This window comes from Hydractinia symbiolongicarpus, chromosome 10 (genome assembly GCF_029227915.1).
Source record: "Hydractinia symbiolongicarpus strain clone_291-10 chromosome 10, HSymV2.1, whole genome shotgun sequence".
NCBI lineage: Eukaryota > Metazoa > Cnidaria > Hydrozoa > Anthoathecata > Hydractiniidae > Hydractinia > Hydractinia symbiolongicarpus.
Window position 1 is genome coordinate 22,277,811 of NC_079884.1, and position 20,763 is coordinate 22,298,573.

Here is a 20,763-nt window from a genome sequence, read left to right on the forward strand (position 1 = left end):
TTTTGACACATAATATTCCATATGTTATCCTGATGTTTCTTGCGAGAAAATCATCAACCTCGTCTCCAGGCCTTTTTGTCTCTCATGGCGCTGCGCTTATTGTTTTGACGTCCAATATACAAAGACAGACAACGGGTCCTGGGATTGAGGTTGGAAAAGCATCCAAATAATGTACAGTCGTTGCAGTATTAAAGTATTAGAATTTCCAGCTATATTTGTTATCTTGCTAAGCGTAATACTCAAGACACTGGGCACGAAGTTGAAACATCTGCATTGTCTTTCTTGAATAATCTTCCGTGAAACATTTTCACACCGTGACTTTCTTTCTTTAAAAGCCTTTGATCTTTGGGAGGCGTATACTTTCGGCTTCTCTTTCTTCAGTGCGAATAGCAACTTTTTTCTGAAATCTTCTCTCGTTGACAACCAGTTTTCGACCAGCAGTGATCTCACTAAGTAGAAACAAATATTCCTGTGTACAAGTGTATCGACCTTATACCCAGGGTTTGTAGCGAGGGTAAAACGCGCTTCATCAATTAAAGATGCTACAGAGCGTGGGTTCAAGGTTGCAATTGTATATCACATTTGGAACTTGTAACAGGCTGCTTTCTGGGAAAGAATAAGAAAATCCTGTCTGATGAAATTTTGGCATACAAGTATGTAGTAAAGCACGGGCGTGAAAATTATTGTCTAGAGTTGGTGGACTGGAAAGAAACATTATTCCTAAAAAAATGGACAAAAGTGACTTAATTTTTGGTAGGTGACGAATATTTTGTCCGACGAATACCTAATTTTTGCAAGGACTAATTTTTAGTCAATTACTTTTTTACACTGCTTTTTTAGGGGTATTTTATAAGGGAAATAAAGACTGCTTAAGGCGGGAAATCACCAGGGTTTTTTGTTTTTTTGACATCAAAGCGGGCGGTCAAGTAAGCGCTAACGGCCCTTAGGCTCCAAACCTTGGGGACGAGTATGTAAATAAAAATAGTGAAAAAATATATTAAGTATTAATTTTGACAAAGCTTGGGAATTACTCTACGATAATTTCGCGGAAATAATTTTCAACAAAATGTTTTTTTTCAATTTTTTGTCTAATAAGGCAGATATTTTTTTTATATTAACAACACATTAAAAACATCACAAAATCCTTAAACTTTTAAACACCAAAGTACTCTAGTGCTGTTACAAGAGTCTTTTTGCCCCTTGCCGCCTCCACCTAACTTCCACCACCTCAGTTTTCTTGCGAGGTTCTAAATATTTTTTGCTTGTACAGAAAGCACATATCTGTTTGTGAATTTTCTGCTCGTTACAAAAGAACACAGCCCCATGTATTCTAAATTACTGTCTGTGCTATCTCTGTGATGTGACGTTAAAGGTTTATTTACACTGCTTCGTTATATAAGTTTAAGAAACTTCAGAGATATGATGAAAAGAACGTTGCTTTAATGAAAAAAGACTACTAGTGAAACTGAAACGATAAAATCTAGAAAATTCGCTGAAATAGAAGCTTTCTTTTTGTCATTTCTGAATCTTGTACATGACGGAGATATATTTTCGCGGGAAAGAGGATAAAGTTTTCACAAAAAGTTCAAAATTAAATTATGAATAAAATTTATGTTAGCATTTTTATCCCTTTTGCAGCTCAAAAAGGGGATATAACACCGATGGGCTTATTGGTATACGGCTAAATTCAGGAAAAATACTTCGTGAAATTAATTGAACATTGGTGCATTCAATATCAACGTTCAAATGAAACAGAAGTTTACCTGAAATCTATAAGTCCATCATTATTTTTGTCAATCTGATCGATCAAATTCATCAATTGAAACTAAAATGTCGATAAAAATGATGTCACAATTTTTTCTGCTTCGTGTGTGGAAAGGTTAGACGTGGTTTAGAGTGAACCGTTAACAAGATTTCGTAAGATTGCTCCGACTAGCTTGGGTTTTGTCAGGATATGGGAAACAGTACTACAGTAATCAGCGAGTTATGTCAAAAAATTAAAATAAAGGCAGAATTGCTCGATTAGCAGTATCAAAAAATGAAGGTTAGAAATTTGGAAGTGTGGTAGATACATGGTGAGAATGGGCATTATCATTTTCGTTATTCTTCGTTTTCTAATCTCGCTAAGAAAGGTCCCGAATTTGGAACAAAAAGGTTACAAATAGGTGATGATTGGTCAGAAATTTGAACCTTCGTAATTGGTCCGAGTGAAAGAGTGCTTTAGGCTGTAAAATGTTTACTATCTGTGTTTCATTCAACTTTTGCTTTAAAAATCTAAACTTGAAACTTTATCAACAACAACGTGAAAGAAACTGCACCAAAATTCAACTGTTGTTTGATACAGAATGTTGCCAAACAACTACATGTAACAGCAGACATGCATGAAACGTATTAAAATCTTACTTTATCCATTTTCAAACCAGTTTCAAGTAGCCCGCGCAAAAATTCTTCTTTTGAAATATCTCCACTCCTGTCTTTGTCCCATTGAAAGAATAAATCTGTGAGTCGCATTCGATTGTCTTGAATAAACTGTACCAACACGTCCATCCCAGAAGGTGGAGGCTACGATGAAAAAAAACACAAGTTTTTCGCTGCCTCTTTTCTTTTTATAAAAAAGCCAAGAATAGAATTTTAACTACGTACCTTTCCCTTGCTGTATCCGCCCAAACCACCCGTTACTATGGTAATATCTCGTGTATTTTCAAGACTACATATCATTTTGTATGTGTCATGAGACACAGTGATGTCCTGTATAAAGTAAGAAACTGGTTATATTATGATTTACATAGCAGTAGTAATCGAAACAAACGTTCAGCCACAAAAAACAGAGAGTCTGGAAACTACCGTTAACATTTCCTGCATTAATGTCGTGTTCCAGCTTTTCCACATCCTAGCCCAGACTAAGATGCACGTCTTATCACTATTTTTAAAAAATATTTTTTATTGTTCTACTTTCATCAGTATCAGCTACATTGTGCTTCGCTGTTGTATATCTGAATAGTTCTCTCAGGGAAGATAATACGTGATACATGGATACGAGAATGTACAACGCATGTGAATCTTTAGGCTTTAAAATTTAAATTTGCTAAAATACCCTCTATCCCTCTATCCCTGTAAAATATCAAGTGAAATTACTAAACTTACATCTAAGCCAAGCAGTTCGATAGACGCGTTTTTAAAAACAGCTTCCAGAACGTACATCACTCCTTCATCACCAATTGGATTCAAACCAATCTATATTTTGCATGTCTTTTATCAGTAAATATACAATATTTGCTAAAGCTTACCTCTCGTGAAAACAAAACAAATGGAGATCATATGAAAAACCTTATCTAGGAATCCTTTGATATTTTTTGAAAAATTTTTACTTGTGCTGTAGATAAAAGTTCAGGGACTGTTTAAATGAGAGGAGGGTCGGGAAGCTTCCCAGGATTACCAGGATGGAACGTTTGCCGGAATGATTTTGTCCCGCCTTCGTATGAGTTTGTTGAATTTTTTTTTCTTTCAATTGAAATACGTGTAGAAGCTATCTCGTTCCTTCCGAGACTGTGTTTTTATATGGGAAAAAATCCCATTTAGTAAAATTTTTGCTGAGAGCGGGATCCCTGCAAACGCCCCCTAAATTTTTTGCTAATCTGCGAAATTATAACATCATGATTTCGCTCTTAAACATGTAGTTGCTGTTATTAAACATAATTGTAATAACTAAATATTAAAATGTTAGTAAAATATTCAAACTAAATAGCTAAAAACATTTTAACTCTTGGCTTGGCAAAACTGGTAAATACAACACCTCACGTGGAGCTAGTTTATGATGTCATGCATAAGTGAACTTATCGAAGTTCAAAATTTTAAGAATCAAGATTGTGCAAAAAAATATACAATTTCCTAAACAACTATCAAGCTTTTTCATATGAAATTAACCATTTTCGTCCCCAGTTAATCTTCAAAGAGCTTTGGGGACGAAAATATGAAATTAACTTGATTATAATTTGGAATTCGCCAATTTTAATACAGTCTACTGGTCTTAAATTAAATACTGATTCACAAATGTAAACAAATACGCGCCAGGATAGGCGATAAATCTCTCAAAAGAACATCTCATTTTTACCCCTTTTTGTATGCTGTGGTACCAAAAACGGATTTAAAAAGTCCAACTTGCTCAAACGCGTTAAAGAATTAAATGGTATCCTAATTTAGAAATCGCGTATTATGTAGAAGGAAGATCTAGAGTTATCAACAAGATTTTCAAGCTCGCCACATCTAAAGTATGCATTTATCATTTTCTTTTTGAAATAATAGATAAGAAAATTCCAAACCTTAAATGTATGGAGACATGGATGTGCCGCCAGGCCATGAGCTATCTTTGAAGCGCCATATACACCAATACGATTGTTGCTGTGCGGAAAAGAATTGAGAGATTCACCGAAATACAGAATGTCAAATACATATTATCAACAGCTCCAACTCCGTTTCCAGGACATTTACTTAAAGTATAAAGGAAAAAAACTCATTCTCTTTCCTCCAAACTTAATGTATCGCCGCGCCCCCATGTCAAGAAATCCACTATCCACATAACAAGTAGTATAAGGGAAAGACAAACATACCTGATGTCAAGACTTTTCAATGCCTTGTTTACTTTTAAGTGACGTCCGAATGCTAAGCATCCAATAAAAGAAATTCCATTCCATGACAAATTTAAGTCAGTCAGGCAGCAATTTTTCTACGAAAAGAACAAACACAAACAGTAATGACCGGTGCATGATGGTTGGAAATTTAAGAATCAAATTTTTTTTTTTTTTTTTTAAATTTAGCAACGTATATAAACAGTTTTATAAAACAATACCATACCCTTAGAGCAGCTGCAACTGAAACAGCTCCTTTGCCTCTTATGCAATTCCATTTTAAATTAAAAGATTTTAAACATTTGTTCAGTGCCTAAAAGAAGATACACACGGCTCGTTTTCACTGTTTGTATTTTACATTTCTGCGTTTCCCGAAGCTTTTGTGGAAATAGAAAGAACCCAACTTTTAACAAATGTCACAAAAATGGGACAACATAAGTATCTCGTGAGCAAATCAACCTCAAAACTAAACTTTTTATAACATGTGATATTTTCTTTAATTAAATGTATTTAAATAAACCATATTCCCCGATATGTTTCTTCTTGAGTAAAAAAAAAAAACCTAACTCATATGAGGAAAAGGACTTTAGGGAGCAATATCCAGACAAAAACAAATAAAACACTTACCAATCCGGCCCCCAAATAAAGTCCACCTTGCTCACCGATTTCGTTGTAGCTTAAATTCAATTCTTGCAGGGATTTGTTGATTTTCAAAGACTCGGCAAAGGCTTTCGCAACACGATCTGTGAATCTATTTCCTTCACAAAATTAAGAAATGATAAATTAGAAGCAATCAAAAAAACTTTTCAATATAAACCAAAAAAAGGAGTACCTTTTAAATTTAAATACTTTAAGGTAGTATTGACTAGCAGCATTTTTGCGAACGCGATGCCAGCCTCAGGAAGAAGTTCGTTGTCACATAACACCTAAATAAAATGATAGATTGTAACCTCGTTCTCACATTTACATGGTAGTGGCAAAAAATTTTATATATATCACTTGTCTCACTTATCAATATGCACTACAAAATTACACATATTCTCAATTTACACAAAAAGTTATTTCACACTAATTTTATTTTTCACTTTTATGGGTCGAAAGGCGCCGTTCATTCAAGGAGGATACTTAAGAGGGCGTTTTTGCGTTTTTAAGATTTTCACATGGGCGTATATTTAAAAGATGTTTACTTTTGAAACGACGCTTGTTTAAGAATAGGCGTTTTTTCAAGCTTTTACAGTGTCCTAATTTTTGTTAAGTCTTGACATATTTTTGTGAAAGTTAAGCCTAACCCCAACCCCAAGTTCGTGCCTGACTCTTTTCTAAATCTAAATATATTAACGGAAAGCTATGCAGGCCCAATATAATAGTTGCAGAAAAAAAGTGGGAACAAGGCTGGATTAAACCTGATCATTAGTTGTTCAAGTTCTTACAAACCAAATTCCTATAAAAAAAGTTTGTATTAGACTGAACTAGATAATATTGGGTGTTTGTCAATCGGACCTGGGGAGGAGGAGGGGGAGTCTTACATTCTTACAGGGAACTTACCAGGTCTGAAATATAGTTATTTTCATGCAACATAGCGGCAAAAGTTAGTCCACCCTCTGTTTTCAATTGATTATCCGAAAGATCCAGTTGTGTTATGCACGTGTTGTTCTAAATAATACGAACTGTGATAACAAACATAGTCAGCTGGATTTTAATAAGGGAAATACTTCTTCATAGAGACATAATATGTCTACAACTTTTGCGAATTTCGCAAATTGATGGGCGCGAAATTAATTTGCAACGAAAGAAAGTTTTTCTTTAAAAAAAATATGCCCGATGTCCCAGACATAAACTATCATTTTTAAAAAACAGATTTTGTTCTAAGCTGATGTTAATTCATCCTAATTATAGAAATATATTTTTACAAGCCTTCAACAGCGAATTGCTAATAACTTTGGTATAAAAGCCCATGGAAACAAGGTTGTTCATAATAAATTTTTTTTTACTAACCAGTAAAGCCTTCGTCACAGCCAAGGTACCATTTACACCAAGCCCGTGGTGACGCATTTCTAGCGTTTTATTTCTAAATTTTTTCATAAGAAAAGAAATGGGAATGAAGCCAATATCTTTACATTCTTGAATATATATATCTGTCGCACTAGGATCATAGGGAGAGCACTCCGGTTCTAAAAAAAAAAAGTTTTGGAAAGTGATGTAAGTTGAAGAAGGCGATGTGATGTCTAAGGACAATGACGGAAGCGACCATTTTGGGCAGTATAGTTGCTACGCAATATTAGCTGCATAGCAACTGCACTTCAAACAAGTTTGGGCACAAAACACTACTACTGACTTCAAGTATTTTCTTCCTCGTGTAAAACAATTAAAAAGATCTCCTACCTGGAAAGCTGTCTTCGATATCTGTATCATAATCACTGCTGTTATCATCATTCACAGACTCGATAGATGCACACGATATCGAGGCTGGAAAGACCAAATTTCAATACAGAATTTATTTTTATTTTCTTTCAGTTAGTGTTTTCCCTATATACTTGTAACTGTTTTAAATGCAGCGGCAGAAAATACAACTTAGTATTTTACATATTAACCAAATTATAATCAGAAAAGAATAGAGCGTCAAGTCTGAATAAACGTAGAGTGATCCACCCCGCCTTCCATTAACCCCCTCTCCCCCTCCAAAAAAAAAATGGAAAGGGCACCGATTTCCATCATCCACTACATCATTATAAAAAACCCAGCTTACAAGCAATTTTTTTTAGATATACAACTAGTCAATAGCCCGTAAAAATATCTACGGGAATTTTCCGATCGTAAAAAAGTCGGTAAAAATATATCGCATTTTTGTAGCTTAACATAGCCTGGTTTTAGCCTAAACATACAAAATCTGGCTGCTATTAATATAAAGATAACAATGATATTATGCAATCTATTTAGTACATATACACCCATTCCCCACCTCCAACCCCCTTCACTCCACTCTTGTAGGTAGCTGTATGCATTTTAAGCTACCCTTCTCTCGTGTATAAACGTCATTTTTGACCACATTACACCAGACAGACAACTTCATTTTTTGCAAATAAAGAAATAAGAAATGATTTACTAGAATAAAGTTTGGCGGAATTGAATTCCAGACAGTGTGCTTGCAGGTGAAAATCAAATGTTCTAGTATTTCAGTAACTTGAAAAACAAAAAATGTAAACAAGAACAGTCAGTACTCCATACACATACTTTCATTTCTTTGCTCGTCACTCCAAGCTTCCTTCTGTTTCCTCTCCCTTTTGTTGCATTGTGTGATAAAAATGTTTTCATTATCTACATTAACAGCAGAGTCTAAAGAATCTGTAACTGTCCTGTTTAACGAAGTTACATCTTTCTGTGGTTTATCAATGCTTACTTCTGGTAAACTTTGTGAAGATGTGATGCTTTGTGTCCTGATGACTGAATCTCTTTTTTCAATATTGTTTGAACCCGATTTGTTTGCATGTGTATTTTTCTTTCGTTGAATTGCGCTAAAAGCAGGACGATCGCGCTTTGCATTCTGCCCGAAGTCAGTTTGAAAGTTGACGGTTAGAGAATCTTTCCTTTTGGCACTCCATCTTGATACATTTTCTTGTGAAGTTGAGGGTTTGTTTTGAGACCTATATAATAACAGTAGTCATTTGTTTATCTACACCAACAAAATGAAAGTATGGACATGTCAATAATATATAAAAAAACTTTTGATGGAATTTGAGGAGAAATATGAAACTTCCGATGTATTTCTGTATGATTGATTGAGTTAAGGTGCAGACAAGAGTTTGATTCTTTTTCCTTGATATTTACTTCTGGTAGTTTTCTGATCAAATCTGAACTTCAACGTTTTTATAAATTAACATTAACTAACACAACAAGAGATATGGAAATTGTATGCAAAATTAGCTTTAACTGAGTTTTTTTTCTAACAGTATCTTTGACTGAAACTTTAGTATGAGATTATTCGTGTTAGATTATTTTATGATAAGAAACAAACCTTTCTCTCGAATACGTTAGTTTTACATCTGCAGATGTCAACGTTTTTCTTTTCTGTTCTGCTGTTTGGACAGGTTTGCGAGGTCGTGTTCCATGAGATGTATGCGCGCGAACATGTTGCTTCTTCATTTATGCTTTCGTGTGCTGTATGAAAGGAATATATTGTTGAACATACAGCAGAGAATCTTTGGAGTTTAACATTTACGAGACATTTTCGCGAGTGTCGCAAATTTTGCAAAAAATATTTATTAACGTCACTTTAACCCAGTACTGTTTGATGATGTGTAAGTGGGAAAAAGAACAAAATAACAAGAAAAAACGCTCCCTTGATTTGAAGAATTTGCCGATAAAAACATTCTGGAGCGCAACATTTGTTTTGAAAAAAAAAACAATAAAAAAAAAGACAAGCATTTTTAAGGCTCAACTTCTCCCTCATTTTGCGATTTGCGGAAATACATCTAAATTAAACTCTATAAAATGTTTTTTCATGCAAAATTTTTTTTAACCTGCCATGTTTGTTCTTAACTCGAGTTTCTCCGAATAAAGTAATACGCAGTCAATCTATCATTCAACCCTCAGCGATTTTTGTCTTTTTGGTAAAATAAATTATTAAAAAGAAAAAAATCTCTTGGGAACCAAGGTGTCTATTAAACAGCGTTTGCTTGCAACATCACGTAGAAAACAAACACATCACGTTATCAAAACCATTGATTCAGCTTATTGTCCAGACCACTTACCTGATGTTACTTACGGATATAGGTTTCGTTACAAGACAAACCAAAAAACTTGAAACTTTGAATTCACCATAAAACACACAAGATAAAACTCGTTTACTTGTGATATAAGAACTGCAAGAACAAGAGGTGCCTAGGGCGATGATTGAATTCAAATATACTTTGGCTTTAAAGAAAAAACTTTCTAAAATACACAAAACGTTTTGTCTCGCTTACTAGAGAGAACAAAAGCATTAGGATAACAAACAGGCGAGCTTTGTAACCATTTGAAACCAGGCAAGCTTTATCCCTATATAATCAAAAACTTTAGCTGGTTTGAAATTGTTTTAATTATGTCAACCCTTATATGCCCAAGGATCTTGGCTTTGTTAAGTCAGAGGAGAGGGCGAAGACGTTACAAAGCTAAACTGAAGAGTCACGGTAATTTAAACCGCAATTTTGTGGGGGAAACGTGTGCGCATGCGCAAAATTATTATGACGTCATTGATATTGACCTCACTCTTTAATATTTTATTTTATTCAGCGATAAGAGAAAATCGAACTTTTTTTCTTCTTTTTAAGCCGTAAATTATCTATCAGGTGGATCCATTTCGAAAGACCATATTTAAGCGATATCTCAGAATGCTTTCAAGGTGGAAATCGCGCAGAACTGGCGAAATTTGGTGTGTTCTTGCGCGAATGGCCGAAACCTTTATATTTCACAAAAGCATTTTTTCCAAACACATGAAAAAAAAAGCAGATTTAAAATTATATTACAGTAACTACCATAGCAACGTGTTGAATGCTTTCGTGAAAGCTTCCCCGATGCACAGAGCTAGAAAGCATTTCTATCGAAATCACAATAGAATCTGTAAAGAAATATAATATTCACAACGGTGTTACAGCTAATTATTTCTAACATGGACCCCACATTAACGATCCTAAAAATATATGAATATCAATATATTTTTTTTACCGTAACACAACCATATGTTTTGTCACCATGGCACCATACGTTAGTTAAAGTCTGCTCCTCATGCATTAAAAAACATAGATATCAAAGTAATTATTTACAAGGCAAACGTTATTACAAGAAAACGTTAACGTAATTATCAGCTATTAAGGATATTTAGCGTTTTATTTTAAAATGAGTCCCAAGTGCCATGTGGAAGTAATTGACTTGTACGTATTTTTATTGCAACCCAAATAACACAAACACTGTGTACAACAACCTTGTTCTCAGTCTTTCACACTTCGATTTATTTCTGAACCAAAAGCGGATGAATACTTTACGTGGAAAAAACTGGAAAAAATGAGAAATATTCATCCGAGACCTAGCATTGGTAACCGGTTTCCTTTCTCAGTCTCAGTGAATTCCATGTGAAATTTAGTTATTACCTATCGACTGAAATCGAACAATTGTGATTTCGTAGTGTCACCACCATACCTTTTATTCTTTTGGTCTGCTTTTTGCGCACCAGCAAGTTTCGCAGGTGTTCGCACTTTCCGTCGAACAGATTATCCGGGAGGCAAAACGATCGGGGTAAATTACCGGGGGGCTATAACCTTAGGGGCAATGAGTAATGGGGGGAATAGTCTGGGGGCAACTGTCCAGGGTGGAATTGTCGCTCGTCATTCTGCTCACATGAAGTGAAGTTTTGACTTTAAAAAAGTCAAGAGCACCTGATTGTACTTGTATACTATCGCGCATGCGTTTTTTAGGTTGCAAGCTATTGCTCATATAGCTAGCCAAAATTCCAGCAAATACCAATGCCACAGAGATATTTAGATGTATTGTCGTAAATTTTAAGCAAAATGAAAATCTTAAAAATACGTACAATACTTACGTAAATATTTCTATATTTTCGTTTCTATATTTATACTTTTGTCAGCCACTTAAAAACTAACTTCGTATCCCACAATAAAAGCAAATTTAGGACTGTAAAAGGTTAGTTTCTTGATAAGTGGAGAAAAAAAAATGATTTGGGAATGCAAAAATGAACTCAAAACTGTTGTGGTAGGATTTGAATAGTTTTAGGTTGCTTTTTTTTTTATAGTAGTTATCTCGAGTACCTTTAAACTTTAAGAAACACGAAAATTCACCTACCTTGGAAGAACATTATTTGAAAAAATTTCTAAAACTCGTTACGTGATATACTTCAACTAAACAACGAGACAGCTCAAGTTAAACCATTAGACAGAAACTATTTATATACAATAGTATTTTATAAACTATTTAAATCTGTAACTGTTTTCTTCATGTTTATATAACAAATGCAAATAAAAAACGCAAATAAACGAAATAACATTCAATGCAACACTAGTTCTGTAAAATAGCACATTTCAAAACTGGTCAGTGAAACAATTGCTTGATGAAATAATATTCCATGAAATAACTTTACAGGATCATTCTGCAAAATAATAATGGTCTGCGGTAGAACATTGTGAAATAACTAAATTGGCAACGCAGCACCATTCTGTGAATTACCTTGGTATGGCTGTTCTGTGAAATAATACTGTAGTGGGGTTCTGTGAAATAATGTGTCTACGCTGTTCTGCAAAATAAAAATGTGCTGTACATGTAAATATTTCCGGAAGAAAGTAAATCCAAATATACATAGTTAAAACTGAAAAGAAAAGCCGTAATCCATTTCACGGAATTAAATCGCAAAGTGTTTTATGAAATATTCATTTTTTTGAAAGAAAATAAATACACCGTTGTAGACATTTTCTTCTACGTTCTCATTTTTTCAACTCGGACCAAAACATGAAACACGTGAGTAAAACAGGTGTGTTACAGAATTCGCTAACGATGCTTCATACGTGACATGTCAGTTGTAATAAATAGAACAACATATATCTTGAAAATTTATAGGGTATTTATAAGGTAAGACATCAGGTCAGCTAATTAACGTGATAATCTCCTCTTTTCTTTTTTTCGCAAGTCGCAAGATGTCATCTGATAATGTCTGTACTGACTTGTAATTAGCTGTCTCTGTTGAGAAAATATCACAAAGAAAACCCTGAACCGATTTCTAGAAAAAAAAAAGACATGTTTATTACTTTTATACAAATTCTGATCTGGTTCAATAAAACAGGAAGATGTCATAGTGGATAATTTCCTTTTTTTTGCATTTTTGGAAAAACGACATAAACCAAATTACTTTAACTTCGAGAAGGTTCTGACCGAAAAATTTTGGACATTAAATTTTGGAAAGATTTAATGCTTAAAATTAATTTTATGATAGAATTAAAACAAACATCAATATTTATGAAGATTCTTCCTGTATCGAAATAAAATATCCAATCGGTGTTTGCTTAGCAAAAATCTGAAAATGGGTTTTCTGCTTCGAAATCGTTGCCAGCTTTATCAAATCCTTGATTATGAACTGCTGGAAATATCTTAAATGGTCATAAGGTCAATAATCCATTGAGCATGGACTGGTTTCATTACAATAAGGTTGGTAAAAACCACAACTCAGCAATTGGATTATTAGAACCATTTAGTTCAGACATTAAAAAACAAACACAGAAAAATTCAGAAAATAAAATTTTTAGCCACACATTCGTCCGAAAATAAAAACATCCGAACTTTTTCGAAGTGAGTGTGCATTGGGAATCCAGCTTCCAACAAACAGAAGGGCATTAACATTGCTACAAGAAAGCAAATTATCACCTTAAATGACGAGCATAACTTGTTTAAATCCTCCACTGGACCTAAAAATCCCCATGCTAATATTGGTGTTATATGCATTGAGATATCGTAAAACCTTGAGAAGAAACCAGCAGGATTCTAAACACCAACAACATAATATAAACACACTACTTTACTCAACGAAAAATGAAACATCCTAACTGGCATTTAAACGGCAGATTCATACCTCCAACATTCTCTTTTTTCCCCTGATGACTGTCCATATCGCAGTTGACAAAGCCTAAAGATCAAAACAGCTGTAGATGGACATCCTGTACAAATGTAAAGTCTAATACATAGAAAAGCGTCTCTAATTAATTATTAGAGGGCTATAGCCAAAAAAAGTTAAGATGATGTTTCCTTTCGTTTACTCAGGTGTTTCTAGGTCAATTCATCTCCTGTATAATTACCCGATCCCTCATTTCAGATAATTCCAAAAAGATAACTCCACTCGTTTTAGAACACCAACCCAAAACAACCATTTCCTGGTCGTGGATTAGTCACTTGTATACTTTCTATCGCCGATATTCATGATATTCATGAGGTTACTTTTCTGCGCACTCCGGTTAAAGGAAAATTCTAGTTTACAGAAATTATTGTGAGAGAACCGAGAAAGGCTGGGAAGTGAGGCAATCATCAAGGGGATAAGAATTCTGAACATACTGTTTCTTTAATTCGCAGTGACAGCCAGCGATTGTGAATAGCGGTTGTAATACCAGCAGGTGGATTCTCAAGGTCTTGAAATGAATCCATAATTATAAAATCAAGAATGATGTCGTAGAAGTTAACATAGCAGATCTAAAAAAAATTATGGATATGGTTTTAACGGAATGACAAACTATGGATAGTTTAGATACAGGGATCAGACACCCTGTAAAGAAAAAAAAGACACGATTAAAAACATGGGAAGAATAACTTGAATATAATGACTAACAATCAAAGGGACATTTGGAAGGATTTAGGAGGACTTTTTAGAGGATTTTTTCAATGAGCAGGAAAACACATACAAAAATTTAGGCAATGTTAGAATTTAAATTAGTGAAATTGCCACTTCGAAACACAAGACGCAATATATCAAAAAAATTAAACAAGGAAGACAAATTGGATTGATCTGATCTCATTTTCGCATTAGTTGATGCAGAACATTGAAGTACTTTACTATAGAATAGTAGAGTATTATATTATATTTCACAAAAAAATCCATTAAAAAATCAAATAACGAGTTTATCAAATAGTTCCCTAAAATGTTATCAGATGTTCCCTACAAATTTAGTAGGTTTTATGAGTTTTACAAATCAGAATTTTTTTTAGTTTTTTTAGGAAGCGTGGAAATCCTGAAATACCAAACCAATATAAAATTTGATGCAAAAGTTTTTTTGCAAAAAATAATTTATTTCCCTTAATTTCTCCGATTTTTCCTGAGAAACACAAAGCAGGTGGAAATTAAAAGCTCCCTGTATTTCAGTGTTTTATATTTTTTGAAGCAGAAATTGCCAATTTATGTTTTTTTTCGACTTTTTGACCAAATGGTGGTTTTAAATCAAGATTTGTATATAATTCAAATGCATATAAAAAATATACACTCAGACTCACCCCTCTGCCACTTAGTTCTTCCTCTATACTTTCCCAGTTGTTTGCATCTTCACAATAGTTCATCATATCATTGAAATCAACAAAGAACTGAGAATCATCCTAAAAAAACATTCCATTACAGTGAAATAAAGCTACTAATAAAAAAATCAATAACATAATCAAAACTCTCGCTGTACAGAAAGCATAGTTTTTATTTTTAAGAATGAGTTTTCTATTAAAGTTTAAAAGCCTTCAAATTTTTATTTTCAAAATAACTTTTGCATGTATAAGAATTATGTTTTACATAAAAATAAAATTATTTGCATTAGTTTGAACAACTTTTTAGGGCATTCTTTGCAAAATATCGAAGTTATTTAAAAATTTACAAAAAAATTCATACTCTCGCAGATTGAATTATGCTCTACAAGTTAACCGGCTCATAGTGTAAACTGTTTTAATAATACAATATCCCTAAAGCAATGCATTTAACAAATGTAACATGCTTTAAATTTTTGATATTCAACAAGCTCTTACAAGCCTCACTAGGGTTTTCCTAAAAGGAGTCAAAATCCTGTGCATAAATATGGTTTTCCAATAATCCCTCTCTTGAATTTTCAAAAATTTTTATTTAATTTGACGGCAACAAAAAAGAGAATACGCACATAATTTGCTTTTCTGATGAGTCCGGACAATACTTCTTTTCCACATTCAACAAACCAATCTTTGTATTCCTTCTTCTTTAACAGTTTCTGAACAGAAGATGTTACGTAAATTTAAAAAAATAAAGCTTGTTTATAACAAAACATCTAAAAAACTATTCACATTCAGCAATACTTTGACATTATGCATAGTAAATAACCACAGTTATTCAAAAAGAAATTTTCTGACTTCGCTTAACGATACTTCAAAATAGTACTGCTTTCTCTACAAGTAGGTCTTAAAAGGGTACTATTATCCCTGACTAACAAATAAAAATATAATGCAAATATTGTAAAGAGAGAAATTTAAGTTAGAAGATTGTTGGAGTATGAATCAAAGAGTCACAGATAAAAAAAGTATAAAAATGAAAAAAAAAAAGTTTTCTTTCCTGTAGTTATGAACCCTGAAAAAGTAATTTTAACTACACGATGCAATAAATTATTAACAGTATTCACCTTAAATGCACGACGGATGCAATAAACCTTCACACAAAAATCGACATCATTATCGCACTGTAGTAACTCTGTTCTAAAAGAAAAGAAAACAACTTGAGAATAAATAAAAAAATTCTTAAAATTTAAAGGATTTTATAGCATATGACCTTTCATGTTCAATAGGTTTAAAATCAGCAATGAAAAATAATAGTCAAAAGTCAAACTTTTTTTTAAAATTCCTGTCCACAACCTTTAAAAAAATATGGACCCACATGCTTGTTTTCCGTTTTCTATTTTTTTTTTAAACAATTTTTTGTTATTCAGGTTTGTATGTAAATCTACATTTCAAACTAATCAACATCTACAGATCAATACTTTACCTGATAGCTCTCACAGGTACACCATAATTTGTTAAATATTCAATTCCATGCATGTAATAATCGTGTTTACTAAAAACATAAAAAAGATAACTAATACTACTTCAAAACAATGATGCAAAACTCCACACATAAACGTGTAATAATAAAGCTTTCACAGTTTAACAGTTCACTTTCTCAATTAAAAAACTTTAGATAAATTTATACCAATGTTTTCCAATTAACTCTTTTAGATTCATTTCCAGTGTTACAATATCTTCCGCTGAATCCTAAAAAATTAAAACATTTCCCAACTGACAAGATCGACAAACAAACATGCAAAAAGATATGGAATCAAAAACAAGAGCGAACCTGAATCTCTATTGATTCTGCTGCAGATAAAAACGAATCATTGTCACTGTCATCATCCCAGTCATCACTAAAGTTTTTCTGATCACGTATAAGATTTACAATCTCATCATAACCTTCACATGTTCCTTCTGGTGCATCCTCAATATTTAGGTCTTCGGTTATCGCCTTGTGTTGGTCATAAATATACACACTGGATTTTTCATTCACCAACTGTATGTCCTGCGCAAAGTCCAGCATCTGACGAAGTCTGTTAAGTTCGTTTTCAATAACTAAACTGCTACGATTGCTTTTAACATTTGTTTCATTGTTTATTCCAAGAACCTCTTCAATTTCTGACACAGATTTACTAAAGTCATTGATAGCTACAAACAAACAAAAAAAGTTACTAAAACTTCAAAAGACATTCTTAGAAAACCAAAAATAAAATTCTGTTAAACATAAATAAAAATAATTTATCAACTGCTTAGACACAATAGTATAAACAAAACTTCTTGAGCAATAAAGAAGACATGCAAAACATAAATTATACCTTCATTAAGGTTGACATCTGTTGCATTGTCCTTACCTTCAAATATTAGATAATAAAACAACTATATAATTTAAAAAGACCATTTTCTTTTACTCAAACAAACATAAATACCCACCCTGCTTTTCAGCATCAGGTTTAGCTACACCATACACAGACCGACTCCTTTTAGAAGATATTGAGCTGTGCCTGCTTCGTTGTCTCCTTAATACTCGTTTTGAAGCTATAAACATAATGATATATTTGGTAAATCCTCGCAGCACTCTCCCTTTTCTAAACACTTTAAAAATTTGCCTCCCAAAAGATGAAACAATTTTGATTTCCTTAACAAAAATTTACAACGTCCTGATGTATGCTCATGCCTAAGGTCCTAAAGTATACATCTGATGAACAATGTATTTAAAGGGATGTGCAGTATTTGTTTAATTGTCAATCAAATACTGGAAAGACTAATTTGTCAAGTTTGGTGCAATATTATATGCCATAGCATATATTAGCAGGGGGATAAACTGCATTAGCTGATCTTGTGGATATGCAAGTCTAAATCTACTGGTTACTCTCATTAAATATATACTCTAAATGTTTTAAGTCATTTGGGAAACAAATCAAAAAACAGGTGGCCTGGTATGTCTGAACAATCCTTCACCTGATAGAAAATTGTTACAGAAGAATTCTGTGTTAAAAGCTTATTCATCAAAAATACACACTTATTTTTTTCCTTTGGTTGCTGCCCGGAATTTAGTTGATTATTCTACATGGAAAACATGTTAAAGTCATTTCCCTGTTTTTATCCAGAAAATTGAAGACTTTTGATAAGCGATTTTTTAAGGTATGTTATGGTATTGTTATGACGAAGTGATTTTATTGTAGTTGCAACAGCATTTCTTTTTGCAGTTGCAGAGTGTTGAGTGCAATTTGAAGACCGCCTTATGGAACAAATTTAAAATATATCAACTGCATTAAAATTTAATCTTTACAAAAAAGTAAAACTTTTTAATGCATAATAAAGCCGTTCTAACAGAAGACAAAATAGGAAGGTTGGTAGAGCATTTAAAGTATTGACGTATTGTCACTGAAAACTTTATCCTGTGACAATCTTAGCATTTTCACAAATCATAAGAAAATTAAAATATATATATATATTTTTTTTTTACCAGATGATCTATCATCGTCTTTGATCACTACATGCCGTTGCCCCCCAACAATAGTAGGCTGACGTTTTAGAATAGATTTCTTCGATGTAACAGTGCTTGATGACCATGTAGGAAGAAACTGTCCCTTTTCCAAATAGTTCTTTGTGAAATATATAATAGCACTAACACCAAGTAAGGAGGATAAAACTAATAATTTAGTTTTAGTTGTCTGTAACAGAGATGTTATTCCACTTCCTCCGCTGGTTGATTCCATCTCGCATTTGAAACATTAATTCTAGAATGAATTATTGAAAATATAACTAAACAGAAATTGAGCAGCTGCCAACCTTGTAGTGCAAGTACAATCATTTTTTCTCAACCAACACAAAATCTTGTTCCTCAAACTGTTGTTTACTTAGCAAAGCATTTAACAAAATATGGTCTGACTTTGTAGAGAATGCACTTTACCGTTTGCCATGTTGCCTGTAAGCCTAATTAGGTGTTTACATTGACTGAAGTAGTAACAATATATATGACAGTTAAATTTATGTGAAAAAAAACGTAGATTCTATTCAAACTATTTTGAAGTAGTTGTTCGCTAGCTAGAGCCTTATTTGCCTTCTTTCTTAAGGGAAGAAAAGATATTGGCCAAATATTACTATTGGCCCCCAGGCTTTTACAAACACATTTTCACTGGCATAAGTGGTCAGAAATCACGTTTAATCGATGCTTTTTTGCAACAAAACAAAGACATGCTTGCCAGTCGCCTCCCGCTTTTCTGTCTAGTTCAAGGTTCATATCGGTTTTGGACCAGACTCGCGATCGGGCTATAACTCCATTTAGCACTAGCTCAACTGTACTTGAACCTCAGCACAACCTCAACACTCTATCAGACATTGTCGTATTCTTGGCCCCGACGGCAGCTCCACTGCATTCGACATACACTGTTAAACATCAGAAAGCACTTTAAACGTGAAAATGTTGTTATTACATACTAATAACTGATGCAATATCTTTGTAATAAATAGTAATACGTAGTACTTAGTAATATACGGTAATGCACTGTAATACTTTGTAGTATTCGGTAATACACTGTAATACCTTGTAGTATTCAATTATGCGCTGATCCTGATTGTTCGATACGTACAATGTATTATCTGTATTTGTAATTTAATATATACATCTTGAAGTACAGCGTTGTCTACAATGCTTCGTTGAAAATCACTGCATGGTCTTACAAACGTGCATCAAATTGTATTGAAGACGATATATTGCATAGAACGAAGTGAAGCTTTACCGCAATTGGAAGTATCAACTGCTATGACTCTGTTTATTTTTGAGGAAATAGTGGCTTGCAACAGAGTATGTCAAATACTTAAATTCAAATGTTTCTTTTTAGCAAGAGTGTTACAACATATTTTATCTAGTTTCCTCTTTTTTCTGGCAGATATACCTTGTAAATGTTTTTCTGTGTTAGGTATGGTCACTTGGTGCCTATAAGCTGATAAAATATATAAGTCAGTGTGGCCTTAGCTTTTTCCATAACCACAAAAGTCAGATATAGCTGCCGTATGAACGACTGCTGCGACCTTTTCTTTTATCTAATTTCAAATAGGTAAAAATTAGAGAGGGAGTGCAAGGTTGTCTATTACTAACTAATTACTGTACCGTTCTCTTTTGTTGCGTGCATGAAAAACGCCTCCGTCCCCGTATCTTCATGTGCCCATTTACTCAATGACAAACAATATTTGTTTAATTCATAAACCCTATTTAGGTAATAGCTTCAAAAATGCGCTGATTTAGTGGAATTTTTGCTTTTCGCAATATTTTAAAAAGGAGTATTATCAGAACGACAAAGCGTAACATAGAAAACTACACCATTTTAAATAACTAATTTCTCTCCCCTTTCAAACAGATCTCTGTAATACCAATTCTTAATCCTCTTTTCAAGTTTCGTTTTCTTCTTAATAAAAATTGTCCTGTACTTCTTGAATTGCCTAAATTGCCCAACAACTCATTATTCGGGAAAATATTACAGTCGTATGAAAGTGATTTACTGATTCATAATTTAATAGAGTGTGGTACTTAATCACGTACATCAAATACGCATAATATCGCATAACACAATATTGCTCAATATAATACGACACAATATGGTGTGATATCACGTGACCTTAGCACAATAACATAATTTTCACGCATGTCAGCTAATACATGTCAGCAAATACAACCGTTCAGTCATACTAATTAATGAATTTTTGAATAGACGTCCGGATTGTCTTGCTTTGTAAGAACACAGTGTTTATGCATACATGTTATGTTGATTAGAGCATCGGTTAAGTGCATTGAAACGTTCTATCAAAGACCGTTAACTTACTTTACAGATAAATTGTTGTTAAGGCACCCTGGATAATGAGGTATTTATTGATTTGGGATTGCATGAATACATACAGCTTGCTCATTTTAATGCATTTTCGTGTGTAGCCAGTTCACATCAATATTATTTTTAAATTTCTCTGACTAACGTGGTCCGTTATTCCACCGGTACCGGCACGATATCAAAAAAAAAATTCTGCCAGCAGTAAACTTTCCCCACCTCGGTAATTGCGGTTAAGTGGATCACAAAGA

General features: G+C 33.4%; 2 protein-coding genes across 3 annotated transcripts; both read right to left on the reverse strand.

The window, feature by feature from the left end:
• Positions 1-112: 112 nt before the first annotated feature.
• LOC130662286 (leucine-rich repeat-containing protein 74B-like) lies at positions 113-11,582 on the reverse strand. 2 transcript variants are annotated; one of them, XM_057461108.1, is made up of 16 exons: positions 11,457-11,582; positions 8,638-8,780; positions 7,857-8,266; positions 7,008-7,091; positions 6,621-6,796; positions 6,171-6,278; positions 5,458-5,551; positions 5,253-5,383; positions 4,852-4,938; positions 4,608-4,723; positions 4,320-4,398; positions 3,145-3,234; positions 2,644-2,748; positions 2,404-2,562; positions 1,764-1,825; positions 113-449 (listed from the first exon to the last, which is right to left on the reverse strand). In XM_057461108.1, exons 2-16 carry the CDS (start codon positions 8,763-8,765, stop codon positions 329-331), a joined length of 1,950 nt encoding a protein of 649 aa, XP_057317091.1. In that variant the 5' UTR covers positions 8,766-8,780; positions 11,457-11,582; the 3' UTR covers positions 113-328. The 2 variants fall into 2 exon arrangements, with proteins under 2 accessions (XP_057317091.1, XP_057317090.1); XM_057461107.1 differs by lacking the exon at positions 11,457-11,582 and adding an exon at positions 10,326-10,419.
• On the reverse strand, positions 11,126-19,017 carry LOC130662287 (mitoguardin 2-like). The gene is made up of 13 exons (XM_057461109.1): positions 18,157-19,017; positions 17,121-17,225; positions 17,006-17,041; positions 16,477-16,838; positions 16,333-16,394; positions 16,129-16,197; positions 15,770-15,842; positions 15,278-15,364; positions 14,637-14,735; positions 13,707-13,841; positions 13,231-13,284; positions 13,026-13,142; positions 11,126-12,384 (listed from the first exon to the last, which is right to left on the reverse strand). The coding sequence occupies exons 1-13, from the start codon at positions 18,407-18,409 to the stop codon at positions 12,250-12,252; spliced, it is 1,587 nt and encodes a 528-aa protein (XP_057317092.1). The 5' UTR covers positions 18,410-19,017; the 3' UTR covers positions 11,126-12,249.
• Positions 19,018-20,763: the final 1,746 nt, after the last annotated feature.